General features: G+C 32.7%; 1 protein-coding gene across 1 annotated transcript; it reads left to right on the plus strand.

Moving 5' to 3' along the window:
- Positions 1-1,295: 1,295 nt before the first annotated feature.
- On the plus strand, positions 1,296-24,413 carry LOC133810144 (triacylglycerol lipase OBL1-like). The gene is made up of 5 exons (XM_062245999.1): positions 1,296-1,652; positions 11,309-11,502; positions 11,706-11,739; positions 23,179-23,786; positions 23,969-24,413. Exons 1-5 carry the CDS (start codon positions 1,322-1,324, stop codon positions 24,251-24,253), a joined length of 1,452 nt encoding a protein of 483 aa, XP_062101983.1. The 5' UTR covers positions 1,296-1,321; the 3' UTR covers positions 24,254-24,413.
- The last annotated feature ends 1,117 nt before the right edge of the window (positions 24,414-25,530 follow it).

Here is a 25,530-nt window from a genome sequence, read left to right on the forward strand (position 1 = left end):
AGTTTAGTTAAATTTTATTTAAGTTATAAAACGTATGATTTTATTATTTTTAAATAATTATTATTGTAAAATATCTCAAAAATATCATATTTTAATTTGTTTAATTATTTATTATTTTTAAATAATTATCATTGTAAAATATCTGAAAAATATCATATTTTAATTTATTTAATTATTTATTATTTTTAAATAATTATCATTGTAAAATATCTTATTTTAATTTTTTTAATTATTTATTTTATTTTATTTAAATTTAAGTGTTTACAAATTATCGTTAAATATAAGAATATTCTGTTAAATATAAGAATATTCCGTTAAAATTAATATTAAAAAAATAAAAAACCGTTAAAACCAAGAATTTTACAAACTTATTATATAGAAGATATATATATACTAGATACAAACAACGTGCAATATGCACGTTTGCTTTGTTTTACTTATAGAATTTATTAATTATTTTTATCAAATTTATATTAAGGTCATATAAATTTGAAATAAATATCCTATTTTAATTAAATAATTTATTTATTTTTGTTTAAGTTTATGTTTGTTCTAGTTTTTGAATTTGGAAGTGACAACAATAGATTATATTATATATTTAATGTAATATTAAATATTATACGTGGATTTTAAATTTAAGTTTCTTGCTAGTTTTTTTATAAAAAAATAATTTGTTACTAATTCACATTAGATTATATTATATGTTTAATATAATATTATTATAATAAGTGAGTTTAAATTTAATTAAATATTATTGAAGTTATAAAATATATGATTTTATTATTTTTAAATAATTATCATTATAAAATATCTTAAAAATATCATATTTTAATTTTTTAAATTATTTATTATTTTAAAATAATTATCATTGTAAAATATTTAAAAAATATTCTATTTTAATTTGTTTAATTGTATATTATTTTTAAATAATTATCATTGTAAAATATCTCAAAAATATCATACTTTAATCTTTTGAATTATTTATTTTATTTTATTTAAGTTTAAGTATTTATTAACTACTGTTAAATATAAGAATATTTTGTTAAATATAAGAATATTCCGTTAAAATTAATCTTTAAAAAATAAAAAACCGTTAAAAGCAAGAATTTCCATTATCTACACAATTATTATATATAGAGATATATATTGCCAGGTCATGATCACTCGGCCAAACTCTCCCACCCTAAGCTTTGTTAAGTTATATAGCTAAATAGATCGAGATATAGAGTCAGTCATAAAAGAATATATATATATATATATATATATTTATATATATATATATATCTTTATATTATTAATGGTGAGTTTGTGATATATATATATGGAAGAGGTAGCCATGGCTGTGGAGTGTGACAAGAGTTTTTCAGCTAGCTATATGTTATTGAAATGTGAGGAAGTGGGTTTGTTTGATTTATTGTATTTATTATTATATTCGAGTGATTCGGTGAAGAAGAAGTTATTGGTTGAGTCGTCGGATAAAGCTGAGGAAAGTTTTGGCCGCCGTTGGATCATTTTCTTGTCCATTGTGGTTCAGAAGGTTTTGCAATTTGTGTCCATACCCCTCGCCGGGGTTGGGTCTGCCTTTGAGATGGGTTTGAATATCTTGTCAAGTAACGGGAACCTCTTTAATCTCATTCTAAATTTTATTCGAGGTTCGTTTTGCTTTATCTATATATAAATATATATATATATATATATATATATATTATGTTCATATCACTTGTCTACAAATTTTTTATGTCATGAAAAATTTATCACTAAAAAATATTATCATAATTATAACAAATTTTATTATTATTATTATTATATAAAAAATAATAATAATCTTTTTGGACCCGAATTGATTAAAAGTAATTTAGTTTTGATCAAAATATTTCTGAATATTAATTACTCCATAAAAATCGATGCTCATCATAGATTAATGATTTTTTTAGGTTGATCGATCCGGCAAATAAAATATGAGAATAAAAATATTTTGACAAAAATAAAGTTCAATGAATTATTTTGAACTAAATTGAAAATATGTAGTCCACAAAGATAATTTCCAAAACAGACAGGACCCAAACAAGTATTTCGCAGAGAGTCTAAAATTGTATTATCCAAAATTATAAATCAATGATAATTCGTAATTAAATATTAATTTTCATTCACTATAAGGAGTATTTTTTAGCGACAAAAAAAACTTATATTGTGGGCACATATATTTTGTAGCGGATGTGTGTATTATAATATGGATTCTACCCATTTAATTGATTTAGTTAAAAGGTTTTATTTAGTATGTATATTTGTTTTCTTATAATTAAGTCGATTACACTATTTTTTGTTGTCTGTGTTGTTCTTGTTATATATACTAACTAGAAAATATAATCGCTTTTCGCACGGTCTTTTATAATAATTAAAAAATATTTTTTTTGGAGATTGTATAATTGAGATTCTTTTTTATCCTACTCGTACAACATACTTCTTACATGGACACGTGAGGATGTCTTAACCATAGTTTTTTAATGATGATGTTCATTGTATAGCAAATCTTCTAGAGGTTTTCGAAAAATTATGAATAATAAGGGTTATTTTGGCCAATTACCCATTTCGATCATTTATTTTTAAAAATTTATTTTTAGACCTGGTATTTTGTCAAAATCTTCAAAATAAGAATAGAAAGATTGATTATTTGAATACTATATATTGGCAGATTATCTATTTTGACACTATTTTTAAAAATTACCTTTGGACCACACATGTTACAATTCTTGTTACATAGAATAGTGTTACGATTCTTGACAACAAACAACTTATAATAACCACACATGTTCTAATTTAAAAGGGAATAAGCTTACTCTAAATAAGGCTCAATTTCAGGAAAATTATCAAGTATGAACCACTCAGCTATTTCACGAGTGTTATGATTGAGAGGCTTCAAAGTTCCCTTTGTGAGTAGACGACATTGAGATTGGAAGGTTTCGTGGGATATAAGTTGCATCTTCATTTCGATCAAGACGGTTAAATCTTGTTTCAATGTCTTTGAAATACATTGAACAAAAGGTCAAAGCATCATCTGCAACATAGCCTTCAGCGATCAACCCTTCAGGGCGAGCTTTATTTCTCACGTAATTCTTCAATTTTTTCATGTACCTTTCAAAATGATACATCTACCTCATAAATATAGGGCCACCCAATCTAGCTTCTTCTGGAAAATGTAATACCAAATGAATCATTATGTCAAAAAAAGTTGGAGGAAAAATCAACTCCATCTTGCACAATATCTAAATAAGACCATTTTGTGCTTCCTCCATATCTTTAACATTTAAAGTCCTCGAACATATTTGCCTGAAGAAATTGCACAATTCTGTAATAGTGGTTGATATAGATTTTGGAAGAAACTTGCGAACACCGAGAGAAAGTAACCATTGCATTATCACATGACAATTGTGTGACTTCAACCCAAAAATATTTGTATCATTCTCAGACACTTTCTTCTTCAAATTTGAACAAAAGTCATCTGCAAATCTAACTCCTTTTATAAACTGACAAAATTGTTGCCTCTGCGCCGAAGTTAACACATAAGGAGTGTGCGGCTTCATCAATTTCTCGTTCTCATCTTCATAAATCCACAATGATTCTCTCACACCCATCTTTTTAAATCATGTCTTGCATTAGTGGTGTCCTTAGGTTTATCATTGTCTAAGATGGTGCCAAGGAGACTATCACACACATTCTTCTCAACATGCATGACATCTATATTGTGTTTTAATTTGTTTGTACACCAATACTCAAGCACGTAAAAGATACTTTTTTTCCTCCAATTACCTTCATCTACACCTCTTTTACATTTCACACCCCCAAACTGGACGTGTTTTCCTGGAACTTGCGCTGCAAGAGCATTAACTTGTTCTAGTATATCCTCACAAGTAAACCGTCTCGGAGGATGTCTTGTCTTAACTTCTCCATCGAACTCGGTGTCTCTTCTTATTCGATAAGTACTTGACAAGAATCTTATGTGACCAAAATAAGATGTTTTACCGATCACTCGGATGGAAGTTGTATCTTTATTACACGTAGGACAAGCTTTGTATCCCTGACTACTCCATCCAGACAAACTACTGCGAGCTGGAAAATCGTTCACTGTCCACAAAAGGGTTGTCCGCATCTTGAACATCCTATTGGTCGTACTATCTCTTGTATCAACTCCGTTAACCCATAGATCCTTCAACTCATCCACCAATGGTCTCAGAAATACATCCATGTCCTTACCTGGTGATTTTGGCCCAGGAATAAGGAGAGTCATCATGAAATAATTGTCTTTCATACAAAACCGAGGTGGCAGATTATAGTTTGCCAACACCACAAGCCACATGTTGTATGCAAGGTTCATGTTGCCAAATGGATTGAATCCATCGGCAGCTAAGCCCAGACGAACATTTCTAGGATCCCTTGAAAAATCAAGATACTTGATGTTTACCCAAAAAACGGCTGCTGATGATGTGGCAAGGATTTCTCACACATGGTTGACATGTGGCGGAAGTGTTGTTCGACTATCGACCAAAGGCACATCACTTCGTCAGGTTTAACTATTAGATACGACCAGACTGGTCGTATAATTTGATTTATTTACTTCTAAGATTGTAATCCTATAATAATTGCATTGAATATTTTCTCTTTATGACCTTGATACGCGGTTATTAAGGAAAGTTAAAGGCCCATTGGCTTAGGTAACCCTCCTTGAGCCTATAAATATGCATGAAATAGCTCAAGGAAGAGACTTTTGGACTTTGGAATCTTTTTCTGAATATTGAGAGAGAACTATAGTGCAATTATCCATCATTTTATTGTAATTCTCTCAAGGTTTGTGAAACTCAAGAACCGTAGTTCTTTGATCACGATTTTGAGATCCAATATTAATAATAGCACTAAGTGGACGTAGGTCATTACCATTCTTTGGGGCCAAACCACTATAAATCATTGGTGTTTTCTTTTTTTCCATTAGATTGAATTCTTAATTGTCGTCTCATTCCCTGTCGTATATTTGACTCCGTGTCGTTGGCCAAATCGAGGGTCAACACTTGACATCAAAGTCCTTCCACGCAGAGCCATCCACCGGGTGTCGCATCACCCCATCATCTTTTGATTTCCCGTGATGCCATATCATGTGTTTCGCTGTAATCTTTGAACTATATAATCTTTTCAACCGAGGTGTCAAGGAAAAGTAACGCATCACCTTGTGTGGCACTGTTTTTCCTTTTGTCATTTCGGAAGTAATCCATCTACTACTTCTGCATACTGGGCATGTCTCTTTAGATGCATGCTCATTGTAAAATAAGCAGCAATCATACTGACACACATGAATGGACTCGTATCCCAACCCTAATTTTTTCAATCCCTTTTTCGCCTCGTAGTACGATCCAGGGATTTTGTTTTCCTTAGGAAATGCAAGCTTTAACAACTTTAACAATTCATCAAATATGTCGTTAGGCACCTTCACTCTAACTTTTAGATGCAATAACTTTGCTAAAAAGTTCAGGGATGAAATCCAATCACATCCAGGATACAACTCCGCTTCAATCTCCTCAAATAACTCGTCATAATACTGACTCCCACCGAGATCCCTTTCTACTTCCTCAGTTGTCGGTAAAAGGAAGTCTTCCACAATGTGAATCATCTCATCATCTTCATTCTCATCAACCACCTCATCAGCAACAATTTCTTCCACCTCACCATGAAAAATCCACTAATCATAAGCTTGATGAAAACCCCTATCGAATACGTGTGCCCGAAAAACATCCAAAGATTCAAATCTATTATTTTTGCATCTCACACACAGGCACCTAATTCTTCCATCAGAATATTTATGTTCCGACGCCATCCTCAAAAAAGCTTGCAGACTATTCCAATATTCTTGACAACCATGATTTCTCAATGTTGTCCAAGTCTTGTTAATCGTCATCTAAAGTTTTATAAGAGTGTGTGAGTTTTAGTAATGTGAATAGGAATGGATAACAAAAGAAATTTGTTATCATTTTTGAAATCTTATGCAATATTATAATATCTTATGCTATTTTATGATGTTTTATTAGATAATGTTATTTATAAACAAATTAATATTATTTCCTATACTAATTTATTATGTATTCTTAATTTTTTAAACGTTTATTAAATATAATTATCAATTTCTATATTCGACTAATTTATAACTATTTAATATTAGATAGTGTTATTTAATAAACAAATTAAATTAAATTATTTAATTAGATAATGTTATATCAAATTTTTATTATTTAATTAATTAAATTAATAAAAAATAATTAAAAAATAAATTATTATTTATTTAATTCTTTATTCATAATAAAAAGTGTTTAGAAAAATTTAAAAGTGAATTAACAACTTTCTTTTCAAAATTTAAAAAAGTAAAAATAATTACCGAACTTTTTTTTTAATTTGTTTTCCTATTAATTTTCAATTGAATAAATAAATAAACCTATTTAAATTATAGTTTTATAACATTTAAATATATATATAGTTTCATAACGTCTGATTGCAACAAATAGATATTTTAACAGATTTTTTTATTATAATTTAAATTTAATTTTCGTTGGTATAAATGTCAAGTCACATATGCACAATATATATAGACCATCCTCACTCCTCACCATTCATAAATTATTATTATCATCATTCATATCATTGATAGATTATTGACCTTTTTCCAAACAAAAAGAAAACCAATATGGATTATTATTATTATTATTATTATTATTAATGAAAATTGTTATTATTCAAAAAATCAATGAATGTTGCGTTCCATCATTTAATAAATTCATTATGTGTGTTTAATATTTATGAATGTCTAATTTTAAATAATAATTAATTATAGTCATATTCATCCTATTTAACTTTTTTTTTCTGGCTTCACCACTAATTCATGTATTCTCTATGTGTGATATTCCCAACCCGACCCACACCCACTCTTACAAAATTATTTATATATAGGCTAAAAAATCCTAACTACAACACATTTTTACACAACCAAGAACACATTTGTACAAACCATTCATATCATTGATAGATATCAAGAAACCAAGAATCAAGTATAGTAACCCAAGAACAAAAAAAAATGCAATTCGGAGCAAAACCCAGATACGAAAACCGATCTTAGATATCAAAAAAAAAATCCAGACTTGTATAACCTGTTGTTGCCGAGAGGACCCGAGGGACCGTTCTTTGCGTCTGAGAGATAGAAGAGCACTGCAGACCGTTCGTTGCGCCTGAGAGAGAGAAGAGGAGAGGAGATACGAGAGAGATAGAAGAGAAGAGAACTGAGAGGGGAAACGAAGAGAAAAGAAATAGGCTGTGAAATTTTTAAACCGTAAGGGTATCAGTGGCGGGACCCGCCGCTATTACTATAGTCCGCCGCTAATAATACTATTACCGGCGAGTACTCTGCCGCCAATGAAAGAGATTACCCACCGCTAATACTATTAGCAGCAGATAGTCCACCTCTAATAAATGTGCATATCCGCCGCTAATAAATCTTTTAAAAAAAATCTCTCTGTTTCCCGGGCATTTCATTAATGTATTAGCGGCGGACTACCCGCCGCTAATACATAATAATATATATTTTAAACTAATCAACACTTTATTAGCGGCTGACCCCCTAGTCCACCGCTAATAACCTATATAATAGCGGTGGATTTGGACCGCCGCAAATAGCATTTATTGTTGTAGTGAATAATTATAACAATTTGACATTTAAAATTAATAATAATAAATATTTTTTTAGAAATAAGACTATCATTTGTAATTATATTAAAAAATCTTGTATACATATAATTTATAATAATGTGTGACTAAATTTAAATTAATGTGTAACTAAATTAATTTTTTTTAGAAAGTAAACGTGTTAATGTGGATTGTGTAATGTTTCTTTTTTTTTTTTAAACAAAAAAGAAATTACGTTTTTTTTAAAAGAAAATAAAAAAGAGAAGAGGTATCTCAGTCATGTTATTATATTACATATAACATGATATATTTATATATAATATTATTAATTTAAATAAATAACTTGTAAATATTTATTTAAATTTAAATTAATATGCAACTAAAATGAATAAAAAATTAAATTAAAGGAGAAAATAGTATGAGTGCTTTGAAGAGATTTTAGAGAATCGCATTCTTTATATATATACTAGATACAAATAACGTGCAATATGCATATTTGCTTAGTTTTATTTATAGAATTTATTAATTATTTTTATTATATTTATATTAATGTCATATAAATTTAAAATAAATATCCTATTTTAATTAAATAATTTATTTATTTTTGTTTAAGCTTATGTTTATTCTAATTTTTGAATTTGGGAGTGACAACAATAGATTATATATTATGTGTTTAATGTAATATTAAATATTATATATGGATTTTAAATTTAAGTTTCTTGCTATTTTTTTTTAAATAATTTGTTGCTAATTGACTGTAGATTATATTATATGTTTAATATGATATTATTCTAATAAGTGAGTTTAAGTTTGATTAAGTTTTATTTAAATTATAAAACATATGATTTTATTATTTTTACATAATTATCATTGTAAAATATCTCAAAATATCTTATTTTAATTTGTTTAATTATTTATTATTTTTAAATAATTATCATTGTATAATATCTCAAAAATATCAAATTTTAATTTTTTTTAATTATTTATTTTATTTATTTAAGTTTAAGTGTTTATAAACTATCATTAAATATAAAAATATTATATTAAATATAATAATATTCTGTTAAAATTAATATTAAAAAAAATAAAAAAATTATTAAAATTAATAATTTTTATTATCTACACACTTATTACATTAAAGAGATATGTATAGACAGATATAGATTGTTTCTTATGAACTTTCTTAATATTATTCGTATCATTCCGTTCTTTCGTAAAATAATTCATTAAAATAAAATCACGCGCGCTATAAAGTTTTTTATAGGGTGAATAGCTTTACATTATCAGAGATACAAAATTTCCATACTTTTATAATTTGAAAAACTTCGATTTATAATAATAATAAATCATCTGGGAAAGTGATATAAATAGCGAGCTATCTGCAATCTCCATGTGTTATTTGGAAGTGATAAAGATATTCATATACACGTTTGTACTGCGAAAAAGCTAATTAAGGGACTGTTTGGTATGATGAGTTTACAGTTTTTATATTACTGAAAAAGTTGAAGAGGATAATCTAATAATCTGGAAACTTACATCATTGTGTTTGATTGTGCACTTTAATCTTATCTATGATTCCTGAGAATATCACTTTATGTGTTTGGTTGTGCATAGTAACCTGTTAAGTTTTCATATTTTCATAAAATTAATATAATAATATATTTCATCAAAATAATTTATAAACAATTTTACTCATGAAATATTTTTTTAACAGAATTAAAAAAAAAAGTATATCTATTGAATTTTAGAATCAAGTATAATTTTTAAAATTACAAAAATACCCTTATTTTATTTTTAATAATATTTCATTTGTTATTTTAAATTAAAGGAATGATATAAATGATTTACAAATCAATTTATTTAAATAAACAAATATTATTTATCATTTTATAGTTTGATATATGTATATTTATTTTTATATTATAAGCTCCAAAAATAAAATAAGTTATTAACTAAAAAATTATTACTTTAAGATTTTTTTTTTAAAAAAAAAATAATAATAATTTTGAAGTGTTTCACATTTCTGGGTATCTGAAAACCACTTGTCAGATGGGTTTCACTTGAACCTAGAATCAGGAAAAGTTAAAACCCCTGGAGTACAGATTCCCAGGTTAGAAAAACTCAAATCCAGTACCAAACATGAGAAAGTGTTCAGATTCTTATTCCCGTATCCAGATTCCTGCATACCAAACGATCCCTAAGATTACTTGCATATTCCATAATAACCCCGGAAAAAATAATATATTAATTAGGCTAATATTTTAGAATTGAAATAAGTTCCATATACTTTAAATGACACAAAACACTACTTGTAGTGATCGATTACTTATAGAAAACATGTTTAATTATATAAATTTCTTAATAAAATATCAAACTGGTTATATATACAGGGGAATTCTCTTATAGGGGCTTCATTTTAAGCCCTACCGATAGGGCTCTCAGTGTTCTCAACCCGTGAACAGCTTTCGGCGCGATTTTTTTTTATAACAGTGTATATTATAGCTATTTAGAGCATCCTGCAAATTGTCAAAAAATTCTGAATAGTTTACAATACCGAAAACTAGGTTCAAACATATTGTTGCACGCGTGACTAATTTTTTTTATGCGCGTGGAAAACAACATGTTTGAACCTAGTTTTCGGTACTATAAACTATTCGGAATTTTCTGAAAATTTGCAAGATGCTCTAAATAGCTACAATATACACGGTCATAAAAAAAAAAGTCACGCCGAAAACAGTTCACGGGTCGAGAAATACTGAGAGCCCTACTAATAGGGCTTAAAGTGAAACCCCTATAGAAAAATTGTCATATATATATATTAGTGAAATTTATTAGACATATAGACAGTTAAAAATAGACTAATGTTATATTTTATGATATAGGTGAGATAGGTTGGAGAAAAAAAAGGAAAGTGTATTTTTATTAAGTATTTTGATACGAGTGTTGTTATTTCACTTATAATTGGTTAGTTATGTTCTATAATAAGTATTAAATTAAAATATATAAAATCTAATGATAAATTTCACTAATTGTGGTAAAATGATTGTGGTAAAATTTCACTTTTGATATATATTTATATATATATATAATTATAGGATAATTCTTCTATAAGGGCTTCACTTTAAGCTCTATTGCTGAAGCTCTTAGTGTTTCTCGACTTGTGAACAGTTTTCGGCGCGATTTTTTTTATAACCGTGTATATTATAGCTATTTAGAGTATTCTACAAATTTTCATATACAAATTTTCATAAAATTCCTAATAGTTTACAGTACCAAAAATTAGATTCAAACATTTTGCTTTCTACGCATATAAAAAAAATTAGTCATGCGTGTAACATGTTTGAACTTAGTTTTCGGTACTGTAAACTATTCGGAATTTTCTGAAAATTTGCAGGATGCTCTAAATAACTATAATATACACAGTTATAAAAAAAATCGCGCCGAAAACTGTTCACGGGTCAAGAACACTGAGAGCTCCACTGATAGGGCTTAAAGTGAAGCCCTAGACGAAAATTCCCCTATAATTGTATTTATTTATACATTTTACAGGAAGAATAGTTATATATATAATTATATTTATAAATACATTTTACAGGAAGAGTAGTTATTCCGGTGAGAAAATCAGCAGATTTCAAGTCCGTGATTGGAAATGTAGACTGGCGGCTGGGGCTTGACCCTGAAATTAAACATGGAGATCCACGCTATAATGCAGCTCTCTCTATCATGGCTTCCAAGATCTCCTACGAGAACCAACCTCTCATTCAAAACACTGTCACTCATCACTGGAAGGTATATAATTATAAATCATTAATTTTAATCAGAGCTAAAAATTTATTGAGATGATTTTATTCATATTTTTTAAGATCCAACATTATAATGAAGTTAATTTTTTAGTCATATGATATATAGTATAATTACCAAAACTTTAGTTTGTCTTCTTAGTTAAAAAAAATATTAATATATATATATATTCTAATTTAATTCCTCTACAGATGGAATTCGTGGGATTTTATGACTGCTGGAACGGTACGAAACCAAATTATTAAGTTTGTTACGTGGTCAACGCTACAAAACATGTCATTTTATAGTTTGAATGATTAATTATAAATGGGTTATGGGTCCAATTAAAAAAGTATTACAAATGGTCCGATTTTAAATTCGACTACATAAACTTTAGGTTCTTAACTTATTACATTAATTTTGTCATGATTCGAGTGGTAAGCTGTGACAGATTTATAATATTTATAACTTAAGTAGTCAAATGTCTACTTTGACCTTTGTTAAAAAACAATCTTTATAAATAATCATTTAGTTTATATTAAATAGTATTATAATTATAAGTCAAAATAATGGAATAACTCCTATATTTATATATAAAAATATTAGTGATAAAAGGATAATCATTTATCATTATACCTAGAACAATAATATATCCACAGTAATATAGTCACCAAACAGTTAAATTTAATAAGTTATAAAACACCCAAAATAATAATTAGCATTCACCATTCCGCGTTCATAACTATTACATGACTAATTTAGATATACAAACCATTAAGTTCCAAATTAAATACATATATAATGTTCAAAAGAGAGGACTAGGACACTAAATAGAACTAGGCTAAACACATTGGCTCCATCAATAATTCATCTTATCCACATTTGTGTCACTAGATTCCTCGAATGAGAGAGATATAGGGGGTGAGCTTATAAAGCCCAGTAGGAAAACAACTAATATCATAGGACCCAAAATATTTAATAAAACCCCTCCATGATTAGCTTTGAAAACAAAACATATATCATCATGTATAAACCAAAATAGAGAGAAACCACAAATAATCATAAGAGCATAGCTACAAGTGCACATCACATCGTCCACTAGATCCCTAGTTCCCGTTACCCACCATAAAAAAACCGACATCATAAACTAGGTAGCCGGACCTGATAACCACCACAAGGGGGAGGCTAAGAACACTTCCTGTATACAGATGCTAGGTCTTTACACCTACAGGTGAGTGGACACCTGATCTACCTATGATGACATAGAGACTAGGTCGTGAAACAACAACATGCACAAATCATGATCACTATGACTCTCATCGGTATAACCAAATGCAGGTAAACATGAAAAGAAAGAAACATATTCCATTTATTTTTTATAAAATTGGGCAGCATAACAACTGCATTGGAATGAAAACCAAAAATCATAACCTGCATAAATAAGTGAACAAAAATATATTTGGCACTCAGTGCCCTCAAAACAGATCAAAAACACATGTAGATTAAGTTTTCAATTTTTCAAATATTTTATAAATATCGAAATTGGAATATGTTTAATGTAATTCAATACGAGTAAAATAAGTCAAATAGTTAAGTTGAGTCCCTACCTCCTTAGAATTTTCAATCCGAGCCCAAAGCGACGCTCCCAAGCTTAACGATGATCCTAGAATGTTCTAGTCCAATTTTAATATCACGCTTTTCCTACATAGACCAAATGAGAAAACGATTATCATCATTGCATTCCTTATTCAAAAATCGTATCCAACGACATATAATATGACCATATTTAAAATTTCAAGTTCTGGAACCTCACCCAAGCGGTGCACAGTAGCGGTTGCTGGCAGCAGTTAACGGTGCACCGGAAAAGTCGAAAAATATATGCATGAAATATATCAAAATGATCCCCTCAATGAGTACATCAAAAATACGCAACTCATTAGCCCAAACAACAGTCGGTGTCGCCAGAAAATGCTTCCAAAGGGGCGGATATACCCAATATCTCACCGGAGAAAAACGGTGAGTTGATTGGAATGACTTAGTGAGCAACGTTCCTCTCGTGACGCTGATTCCAACGGTGCCATCCACTCGATGAACACGTGGTCAGAGTTCGCCGGAAAGTCACCTCAAAGTTTCGACGACAAAATTTCGGAGTGGTCGTATTGGCACGTCCTTGCTCCGATGGTCACCAAATTTTGGGTCTGCTATCGTCGTCGGTCAGAGAAGTTGTAGCTCCGGCGCATGTCAAAAATGGAGCTCCGATGGTGGTCCGACTGGGTTTCAGTCGTGGCTAGTTTGGAGAGAAAACAAAAGGAAGAAAAGAAAAAGAAAAATAAAAAGAAGAATAAGATTTAAGGAGAGAGAAGGGGAAAAGAAAAAGAAAAAAGAGTCATTTGACTCTTTTGACTCAGGTGGGTCCACCCACTTAAAAAAAATTTAAATAATATTTTTTTTCTGAGTCTTTACATTCTTCCCTCCTTAAAGAAATTTGGAGATGTTATTTATATGGGGCAAAGTTTGAATTATATTATGATCATAAGAGTTTAAAGTATCTCTTTACTCAAATAGACTTGAATTTGAGGCAAAGAAGATGGGTCGAGTACATGGAAGATTATGATTTCACTTTGCAATATCATCCTGGAAAAGCAAATGTGGTCGCCAATGCATTAAATAGAAAACCTCATGGCACTTTGGCTTGTTTGGCTGTTGTGGATTGGAAAAGAACGATCTGAGTGGGTGATTATGAATTAGAGTACTATGAAGGAAAAGAGATTGTTTGTATTTCAAACGTAGTGGTTACACCAGTGCTACTTCAGCAAGTTAAGCAATGTCAGTGGCAAGATGAAAAATTGAGACTTATTTGGGATCGAATCTGAAACGGTGATGAGTTAGACGGGTGGGCAGTAAATGTCGAAGGATTCTTATACAATAAGGGAAGATTGGTCGTAGAAAATATCCTTGATCTTAGAGTCAGTTATGATTGAGACTCATAAGTCTAAATTTGTTGTACATTCTGGAAGCACAAAGATGTATCAAGACTTGAAAAGACAATACTGGTGGGAAGGTATGAAGAGAGATGTGGCTAACTTTGTAGCAAAGTGTATGGTTTGCCAGCAAGTTAAAGCTGAGCACCGGAGACCTTCAGGGTTGCTTCAACCTTTATCTGTACTAGAATGGAAGTGGGACAATATCACGATGGACTTTGTGACGGGATTACAATTAACACCATTAAAGCATGACACTATCCGGGTGATTGTCGATCGTTTGACCAAATCTGCTCATTTCATTCCAATTAGGAAGGATTATAAGGTTTCTAGACTAGCTCGACTTTATGTGGGTAATATACTTCGACTGCATGGGTTGCCTTCCAACATTGTTTCTGATAGAGATCCTCGACTTACATCAAGGTTTTGGCGAGCATTGCAAAAAGCTTTAGGAGCTGAACTTAACTTGAGCACCGCTCACCACCCTCAGACAGATGGACAATCAGAGAGTACTATCTAAACTTCGGAAGACATGCTTCGTTCTTGTATTTTGGATTTTGGGAGTAGCTGGGGATAACACTTGTCATTGGTGGAATTCACTTATATTAATAGCTACCAGGCCAATATAGGTATGGCTCCTTATGAGGCCTTATATGGGAGACCATGCAGATCACCTTTGTGTTGGGCAGAACCAGATGAGCATGTCACAATTGGAACTCAAATAATCGCTAGTACAACTGAGAAGGTCAAAGACATCCAAGAGAGACTTGAGGTTGTTGAAAGTCATCAGAAGAGTTATGCCGATCTCCACCGACGAGAAGTTGAGTTTGAGGTTGGTGACTATGTCTTCTTGAAAGTTACTTCTAACCGTGGTGTGATAAGATTTGGAGTGAAGGGAAAGCTAGCCCCGAGGTATATTGGACCTTTCGAGGTTATCGAGAGGGTTAGGGAGGTCGCTTATCGATTGAACTTACTAGTGCCGTTGGGGCATGTTCACAATGTGTTCCATGTATCGATGCTGAGGAAGTATACTCTAGACCCATCGCACATCATTGAGTAAGAGGCTATCCTATCCCTCTTCAGGAGGACGTGACATATGAAGAACAACCTACCAGAATCCTAGCGAGAGAGTTAAAGGTGCTAAGGAACAGGGAGAATCCAGTAGTCAAGGTCTTATGGCGGAACCATAGAGAAGACGAGGCTACTTGGGAGTTAGAGTCGGACATGTATGAAAAGTATCCTCATTCGTTTAATTTCAGCTGGAAATGGTACTTTGAAAAATTTCGGGGCGAAATTTCTTTAATGATGGAAGATGTAAAGACTCAGAAAAAAATATTATTTAAATTTTTTTTAAGTGGGTGGGACCCACTTGAGTCAAAAGAGTCAAATGACTTTTTTATTTTTATTTTCCCCTTCTCTCTCCCCGAATCTTCTTCTTCTCTTTTTCTTCTTTTTCTTTTCTTCCTTTTGTTTTCTCTTTAAACCAGCCACGGCCACAACCCATTCGGACCACCGCTGGAGCTCATTTTCGACACGCGCCGAAGCTACAACTTCTCTGACCGGCGAAGACAACAACCCCAAAATTTGGTGACCATTGGAGCAAGGACGCGCCTGTACGACCACTCCGAAGTTTTTTCGTTGAAACTTTGAGGTGAATTTCCGCCGAGCTCCGACCACCGTTCGACGAGTGGATGGCACCGTTGGAATCAACATCACGAGAAAAACATTGCCCACTAAGTTATTCCGGTCATCTCACCGTTTTTCTTCAGCGAGATTTTGGGTATCTCCAAGCGTTTTTCGGCAACACCATCGGTTGTTTTGGCTAATGAGTTGCATATTTTTTATGTACTCAGTGAGGGGATCATTTTGATATATGTCATGCATATATTCGTCGACGTTTCTGGTATCCCGCTTACTGCCGCCACCAACCGTTACTGTGCATCGCTTGGGTGAGGTTCCAGAACTTGAAATTTTAAATATAGTCATATTATATGTCGTTGAACATGATTTTGAATAAGGAATGCAATGATAATAATCATTTGCTCATTTGGTGCACGTAGGAAAAGCGTGATATTATATTTGGACTAGATCACTCTAGGATCATCATTAATCTTGGGAGCGTCGCTTTGGGCTCAAATTGAAAATTCTAAGGAGGTAGGGACTCAACTTGACTATTGGACCCACTTCCATTCTGGTACAGGTAAAGGTTGAAGCAACCCTGAAGGTCTCTGGTGCTCAGCTTTAACATGCTGGCAAATCATACACTTAGCTACAAAGTTCCACATCTCTCTTCATACCTTCCCACCAGTATTGTCTTTTCAAGTCTTGGTACATCTTTGTGCTTCCAGGATGTACAATAAATTTAGACATATGTGTCTCGATCATAACAGACTCTAAGATCAAGGATATTTGCAACGACCAATCTTCCCTTATTGTATAAGAATTTTTCGGCATTTACTATCCATCCATCTAACTGATCACCGTTTCAGATTCGATTCTAGATAAGTCTCAATTTTTCATCTTGCCACTGACATTTCTTAACTTGCTGAAGTAGCACTGGTGTAACCACTACATTTGAAACACAAACAATAGTTTTTCCTTCATAGTACTCTAATTCATAATCACCCACTGTGATCGTTCTTTTCCAATCCTCAACAGCCAAACTAGCCAAAGTGCCATGAGGTTTTCTACTTAATGCATCAGCGACCACATTTGCTTTTCGAGGATGATATTGCAAAGTGAAATCATAACCTTCCACGTACTCGACCCATCTTCTTTGCCTCAAATTCAAGTCTCTTTGAGTAAAGAGATACTTTAAACTCTTATGATCAGAATATAATTCAAACTTTGCCCCATATAAGTAACATCTCCAAATTTTCAAGGCAAAAATCACTGCTGCAAGTTCCAAGTCATGTGTAGGGTAGTTCTTCTCACAATTGGCATGAAGCATATGCAGTAACCTTGCCATTGTGCATGAGAACTCCTCCTAAACCAATACCAGAAGCATCAGTGAATACCACATACGGTTCATCACTATTAGGCACGGTGAGAACAGTCGTCGTAGTCAATCTTTGCTTAAGTTCTCAGAAAGCTTATTCACAACTGTCATCCAACATGAACTTTAAATCTTTTCTTGTTAGTTTTGTCAAACGCGTAGCAATTTTGAGAAAAATTCTACCCAAAGCGGCGATAGTAGCCTACTAACTCAAGAAAACTTCGAACATCAATAACATCCTTGGTCTTTCCCACTGCAAGATAGAAACTATCTTCGCAGGATCCATAGTAATACCTTCTTGAGATATTACATGCCCTAAGAATTTGACCTCGGTCATCCAGAAATCACATTTCTCTTTCTTAGCATATAATTGATGATTTCTTCAAAGTTTGCAACACAATTGGTAAGTGTTTTGCATTGCCCTCAGGTATCTTGGAATACACCAAAATTTCTTCAATAAAAACAACTACAAACTTATCCAAATAGGGTCTAAAGATCATATTCATAAGGTCCATAAATGTTGCAGGCGCATTCGTCAATCCAAATGGTATCACCAAAAACTCTAAGTGTTCATAACGCGTTCTGAAAGTAGTTTTGAGGAATATCCTCTTCCTTAATCCTCAATTGATGATAGCCTGACCTCAAATCAATCTTGAAAAAAATACTTTGAATCTCTAAGGTGATCAAACAACTCATCTATCATTGGCAAATGATACATGTTCTTAATTTTCATCTGATTCAATTTCTTATAATCAATGCACAGTCACAAGGATCCATCAGCTTTCTTGGCAAACAAAACTGAAGCTCCCCTTAGGGAAGTACTGTTCCTGATGTACCTTTATCCATTAGTTCACCCAATTGCTTTTTCAATTCAGCCAACTCTGCAAGTGTCACGCGATAAGGTGCAATAGAAATTGGTTGAGTCTCGGGAATCAAATCAATGTAAAACTGGATCTCTCTATCAGGCGGTAGTCCTGGCAAATCCTCAGGAAACAAATCTGGAAAGCCACTAGCCACTGATATCCAAGAAAACTTGTCTAAAGGCCTAGACTCATCCTCAATTGCGAACAAACTCCCATAACACTCTAAGTTTCTTTCCCCACCTATACATGCCTTAAGGATAGGATTTTGCCTTACTACATTCATGTTGGCTCGATATACAATTAAATATCCACTTGGAGTTAAAAGAGTCACCCTTTTGCGTGAGCAATCAACAATGGCTTGGTACTTAGACAACCAATCCAGGCCAAGAATCACATCAACTTGTCACATAGGTAACATTATCATGTTTCCTAATAACTTATGCCCTTCAAACACAATACAAATTGATTTGCATATGGTTGATACTTCACCATGCCCTCCCATAGGTACACTCAACTGCAATGTAGGACTAAAAGTTTCCCAACTCAAACCCGATATGCTAGCAAACATTAATGATATAAAAGAAAGTGATGCACCAGTATCAAATAATACATGAGCCCAAGAGTGTGAGATAAGAACCATACCATCCACAAATCCTTAGCCTGTTCCTCCTTATACATCATCACCACCAAGAGCATAGGCTTAACCAGAGACTTTTCCTTCCTCTTGGTCAGATTTCTTTCTCCATCATTTTTCCTTATAATGAACTTTAATTCACAAGGCTAACATCACACACTCGTTCATGTCTGTAAAGGTTAGGGTATTGGTTTCATCAAGTGTTGTAGTCCTCAATCGAGTCATGAACTTTTCAATCCAAAGAGACTAATCAACGATACCGATATAAACGTTGAAGGTCAACTCTACAAACTCTATGTAGAATTCATTCACTCACATCCATCATTGTGAAGTCTCAGAAAAGAAAAAAAGAATATATATATATATTATTTAAGTGGTGGGACCCACTTGTTTTAAAAATCAGAATATTTTTTCTTTTCTTTTCTTTTTCTTTCTTTTTCCTTTTCCTTCCCGAGCACTCTCTTCTCCTTCTCCTTCTTCTTCTTCTTCTTCTTCTTCTTCTCTCGGCAACCGGTGGCAAGACACCAGACCCAACCACCACCGGCCACCATTTTTGACGCGTGGCAGCTCATCAGTTTCGCCTTGCCCCGACGACCTCAACTGCCAAGCGGCACCGCCCAACTCGCCGTTAATCGTTCGGAATCGCCAGTCAAAGTTTTGGTCCGTCAACTTTGACTGTGTTTTCCTGCCAACTCCGACCACCACTCGGCAAGTGGTTGGTACCTTTGGAACCAGCGTGAAGAGAGGAACAAAACCCACTAAGTCATTCCGGTCAACTCGCCATTTTTCTCCGGCAAGATTTTGGGTATCTTTGCCCTTTGGAAGCGTTTTCCGGCGACACTGGAGGTCATTTGGGCGAAGGAGCTGTACTTTCGTGATGTACTCATCGGGGTGATCGTTTTGATATATGCCATGCATATATTCGTTGACGTTTCCGGTACCGCCACCAACCACTATTGTGCACCGCTTGGGTGAGGTTCCGAAACTTGAAATTTTAAATATGGTCATATTATATGTCATTGGACACGATTTTGAATAAGGAATGCTATGATGATAATCGTTTGCTCATTTGGTGCACGTAGGAAAAACGTGCTATTAAAATCGGACTAAATCATTCTAAGATCATCGATAAGCTTAGGAGCGTTGCTTTGGGCTCGGATTAAATTCTAAAGAGATATCTAAAGAGGTAGGGACTCAACTAGACTATTGGACTTATTTTACTCGTATTAAATTGCATTCAACATATTCCAATTTTGATATTTATAAAATGTTTGAAAAATTGAAAACTTAACCTGCATGTTTTCTGATCTGTTCTGAGGGCACCGAGTGCCAAATATATATTTTGTTCACTTATTTATGCAGGTTATGATTTTTGGGTTTATTCAAATGTAGTTGTTATACTGCCCAATTTTCTAAAATATAAAGGGAATATGTTTCTTTCTTTTCATGTTTACCTGCATTTGGTTATACTGATGAGAGCCATAGTGATCATGATTGGTGCACGTTGTTGTTTCACGACCTAGTCTCTGTCATCATAGGTAGATCAGGTGTCCACTCACCTGTAGGTGTAAAGACCTAGCATCTGTATACAGGAAGTGTTCTGAGCCTCCCCATTGTGGTGGTTATCAGGTCCGGCTACCCGGTTTAGGATGCCAGATTTTCTATGGTGGGTAACGGGAACTAGGGATCTAGTGGACGGTGTGATGTGCACTTGTAGCTATGCTCTTATGATTATTTGTGGTTTCTCTATTTTGGTTTATACATGATGATATATGTTTTGCTTTCAAAGCTAACTATGCAGGGGTTTTATTAAACTTTTGGGTCCATGATATTAGTTGTTTTCCTACTGGGCTTTATAAGCTCACCCCTATCTCTCCCATTCCAGGAGCCTAGTGACGCAAACATGGAAAAATGTGAATTATTGCTGAAGTCAATGTGTTTAGTGCCATAGTCCTATCTTTTGAACATTTTATGTATTTAATTTGGAACCTATCGGTCTGTACATCTAAATTAGCTATGTCCTAGTTAGAAATGAGGAATGGTGGATGCTAAGTATTATTTTAGGTATTTTATAACTTATAAAATTTAACTGTTTGGTGACTACATAACTGTGGGGATATTATTATTCTATGTATTAAGATAAATGATCCTACTTTTATTCGTAATATTTTCATATATAATTATATGAGTTATTCCATTGTTTCGACTTATAATTATATTATATTTAATATAAATTAAAAGATCATTTATAAAGACTATTTTCCACCGAGGGTCAAAGTTTGACCTTTGACCACCCAAGTTATGGATATTACAAATTTGTCACGGCCTAGGGCTCGGGTCGTGACAATCATTCTCTAGTCATTATGTGATCTCATCAACATATCATTGATCTCAAGCAATAAAATGCTCCAATCAAGTCTTCCTATGAGATGTGTTAAAATGTTGTTCTTTGAAAACCCATCTCAAAATTTCCTCAAGTCATCCCATTAGTTCCTCTCATTCTACTTAAGGCTTCCTACCAATCCGGTGCACTCCTTTCCAACTTGGACACATTAAAATTAACATGATACTCTTCAGGTGTTCCCATAATGTTAAAGCTCTTATTTATCTCCCTCGACCATTTTTCAGCTATCGTGGAATCTTGTCCACCTTTAGACTTATGCATTTGAATCTGATGGAAAATCTGGAAGTGATGGCTCCGTCGGATAGATGGATCCATCTGTTGGGTAGGAATGCCTCTTAAAGCCTCAAGAATGACATTCATAAGGAAATGCAACTGGCAGAGAGGGAACCTCGGCCTCAGAGACATCATCTATAGGCCTTCTCCTTGTTGTCCTTCCTTTCGAAGGCATTTTCTTAGGTCAGTAAATCAAAAGCTAGTTAGTTAATGAGGAATGGATGCTATATATATACATACGCCTTTATAGATCAAAATACTTTATTTTAAAATAAATTTAATTTATTTGGTGACACATTACGAGGTACTTAAACCCAATGCTCTGTTACTATTTTTCTGTCACGACCGGAGCCCTAGGCTGTGACAAATTTGTAATATCCATAACTTGGGTGGTCAAAGGTAAAACTTTGACCCTTGTTGGAAAATAGTCTTTATAAATGATCATTTAGTTTATATTAAATAGTACTATCATTATAAGTTAAAACAATGGAATAACTTCTATAATTATATATAAATATACTAGTGATAAAAGCATGATCATTTATCATTATACCTAGAACAAATATCTTCACACTTATGTAGTTACCAAACAGTTAAATTTAATAAGTCATAAAACACCCAAAATAATACTTAGCATCCACCATTTTTCATTTCTTACTATTACATAGTTAATTTAGATATACAGATTATTAGGTTCCAAATTAAATACATATATAATGTTCAAAAGATAGGACTATAGCGGTTGGTGGCGGTAGTGAGCGATGTACCAGAAACATCGATGAAAATATGTATGACATATATCAAAATGATCCCCTCAATGAGTACATCAAAAATATGCAACTCATTAGCTCAAACAACAGCCGGTGTTGCCAAAAAATGCTTCCAAATGGGTGGAGATACCCAAAATCTCGCTGGAGAAAAACAGCGAGTTTACCAAAATGACTTAGTGGAAGACGTTCCTCTCGCGACATTGAATCCAACGGCGCCACCCACTCATCAAACAGTGGTCGGAGTTCGCCAGAAAGTTACCTCAAATTTTCGACAGCAAAACTTCGGAGTGGTCGTACGGGCGCGTCCTTCCTTCGAAGGTCGCCAAATTTTGGGTTCCTGTCGTCGTCGGTCATAGAAGTTGTAGCTCTGGTGCGTGTAAAAATTGGAGGTCTGGCGGTGGTCCGACTGGGTTGTGGCCGTGGCTGGTTTGGAGAGAAACAAAAGGAAGAAAAGAAAAAAAAAATATGAGAAGAAGTTCGGGGAGAGAGGAGGGGAAAAGAAAAAGAAAAGAGTGAGTCAATGACTCTTTTGACTCATGTGGGTCCCACCCACTTAATAATATTATTTTTCTTCCCTGAGTCTTTACAAATTTTATACTACTTGTAAAAATATATATCAAATGAATCAATGACGATATATTATCACATATATATAATATTCAATATATTATATATACGGTCATAAAATTGAATTTGTCTTTATTATGTATTTTCAGATGATATGATTTAATGATATTATTATTAAAAGTGAAATCTTACGTACAGATTATCAAAACAAAGCCACAACAAAAGTGTTCATAATGCGAGACAGAGACGAAGATCACGACACCATTGTGGTGGCCTTTAGAGGGACCGAACCATTCAACGCCGACGCATGGATCTCGGACGTCGACATCTCATGGTACGAGATCGAAGGAATGGGAAAAATCCATGGTGGCTTTATGAAAGCCCTAGGGCTAAAGAAGAGTAAAGGTTTTCCAAGAGAACTAGCCGAAAATAGCAAACCCTTGGCTTACTACGAAATTAGAAAGGAGCTGAAGAAGCTTTTGCAGCAAAACGACAAAGCCAAGTTCGTTGTAACCGGACACAGTCTGGGTGGGGCCTTGGCGGTTCTTTTCTCTGCGGTTCTTTCATATCACGATGAGAAATGGTTACTAGAGAGACTGGAGGGAGTGTACACTTTTGGTCAACCAAGGGTTGGAGACCACACCTTTGGAGAGTTCATGGAAAAGGAAATGGTTGAACATGATATTCACTACTCTAGATTTGTTTATGGTTACGATTTGGTACCAAGGCTTCCGTACGATGACGATTCCCTAATGTTTAAGCATTTTGGCACATGCATCTATTGTAACAGGAATTACCAACCAAAGGTACGTACGTTAATAACCTAGCCACGTGATCGACTTTATACTATTTTTAAGTACGTACGTATTCATATATAAATATGTGTATATATTCCCATGCATGTGATTTAATAAGTACATATATTTATGATTACATTGAAGGGAATGATTAATAAAGTTTTGATGATTAATAATGATTATTATTGTAGATTGTAGAAGAGGAGCCAAACAAAAACTATTTCTCGCCACAGAAGGTGATACCAATGATGGCCAATGCTGTTGGAGAGTTGGTGAGAAGCTTCACTCTTCCACTAAGGAAAGGTCCTGTATATAAAGAAGGGAGGTTGATGAGATTTATGAGGGTAATTGGTCTGGTGATTCCAGGGATACCAGCTCATTTGCCTCAAGATTATGTCAATGCTACCCGCCTCAGCCCCCCAGACAGTCTCCTTCTTCCCAAGGATTCCACTACTACACATTTTAAAATTCAATAGGGGAACAACAAGTGTTTCTAGCTAATATTTGGAATATAATTCATCAATATATGGACCTAACATACGCCTTTATACATCAAAATAGTATAGAGACTATCAAGAACCACATATAAACAGTGTTAAAACAATAAAAATAACTAATCTCATCATTATTGTTCAATGGTTGTTTTACTTTCACTAATACATGTGGTCGGATTGTGACTTGGCCTAATGTACTCTCCCGAGCTGTGTCTAAAGATATGGAAAGTCTCTAGCTTAAGTTCATCATCAATATTTTGAAGGTACTAAACTATTATATATAGAGTCGAGCCTTAAGAGGTATGTACTTGTTGTGTGTTGATAGGATAAATTCTATAAAAATGGATATATATTGGAGCTAGCCCACCTTTAAAAAATATATAAGGTACATTTGTGGGAAGGGGAAGCATATATATATATATATATATACTAGGTATAAATGAGGTGTATTTACTTAGTTTAATTTAGAAATTATTATTTAAATTTTAAATAGAAAACAATGTGATATATTATAAAAGAATGACACAAACATATTTAAAAAAATTAAGCCAAAATATTGTCTATAGTTTTAAAAGAAACACTACAACATGATTGGGCATTACCGGTGAAAGGGTCTGCTGTTAAAAAGAGAGGAATCCGCCTCTAAAGATTATTACCGGCGAGACCCCGCCGGTAATGGACCGCCGGTAATAATTGGTATTAATCATTATTACCGGCGGACTAACACCCCGCCGATAATAATATATTAATATCGATGGATTAGTAAGGGCAGGCCCCGTCGGTGTACAAGTAGTCAGACATCGTATCCAACTCATTTAATACCGGCGGATCCCACCCCTATTAATCTGTCAGTAATGAATCAATTATTTTTAAAAAAATAAATATTAAAATATAATAATTCATTTTGAATTTATTTAAAAGTAAATAAATATATAATAATTTTTTAAAGATAATAAAATTTAACATAAATTAATATTAATAACACAATTAATATTAATTCATCAAACAAAATTACATATAAACTAATCATAAAATAAACATAATAAAATATCAATTGTCTTAATTTAATTAAAAAAACGTAAACTAATTATCATTGTTTGGATCGGACCAACCAAGAGATAAATAGTCATTAACATTCAGGTCAATATCTTCATCAATGTTACGGGACTAATTTATTATTTATTTAATTATTTATTCATATTTTTTTAATTTGTAATAATAATAATAATAATTTAACAAATTAATTATTATTTAATTCT

The sequence above is a fragment of the Humulus lupulus genome, chromosome 1 (genome assembly GCF_963169125.1).
Source record: "Humulus lupulus chromosome 1, drHumLupu1.1, whole genome shotgun sequence".
In the NCBI taxonomy this organism is placed as follows: domain Eukaryota; kingdom Viridiplantae; phylum Streptophyta; class Magnoliopsida; order Rosales; family Cannabaceae; genus Humulus; species Humulus lupulus.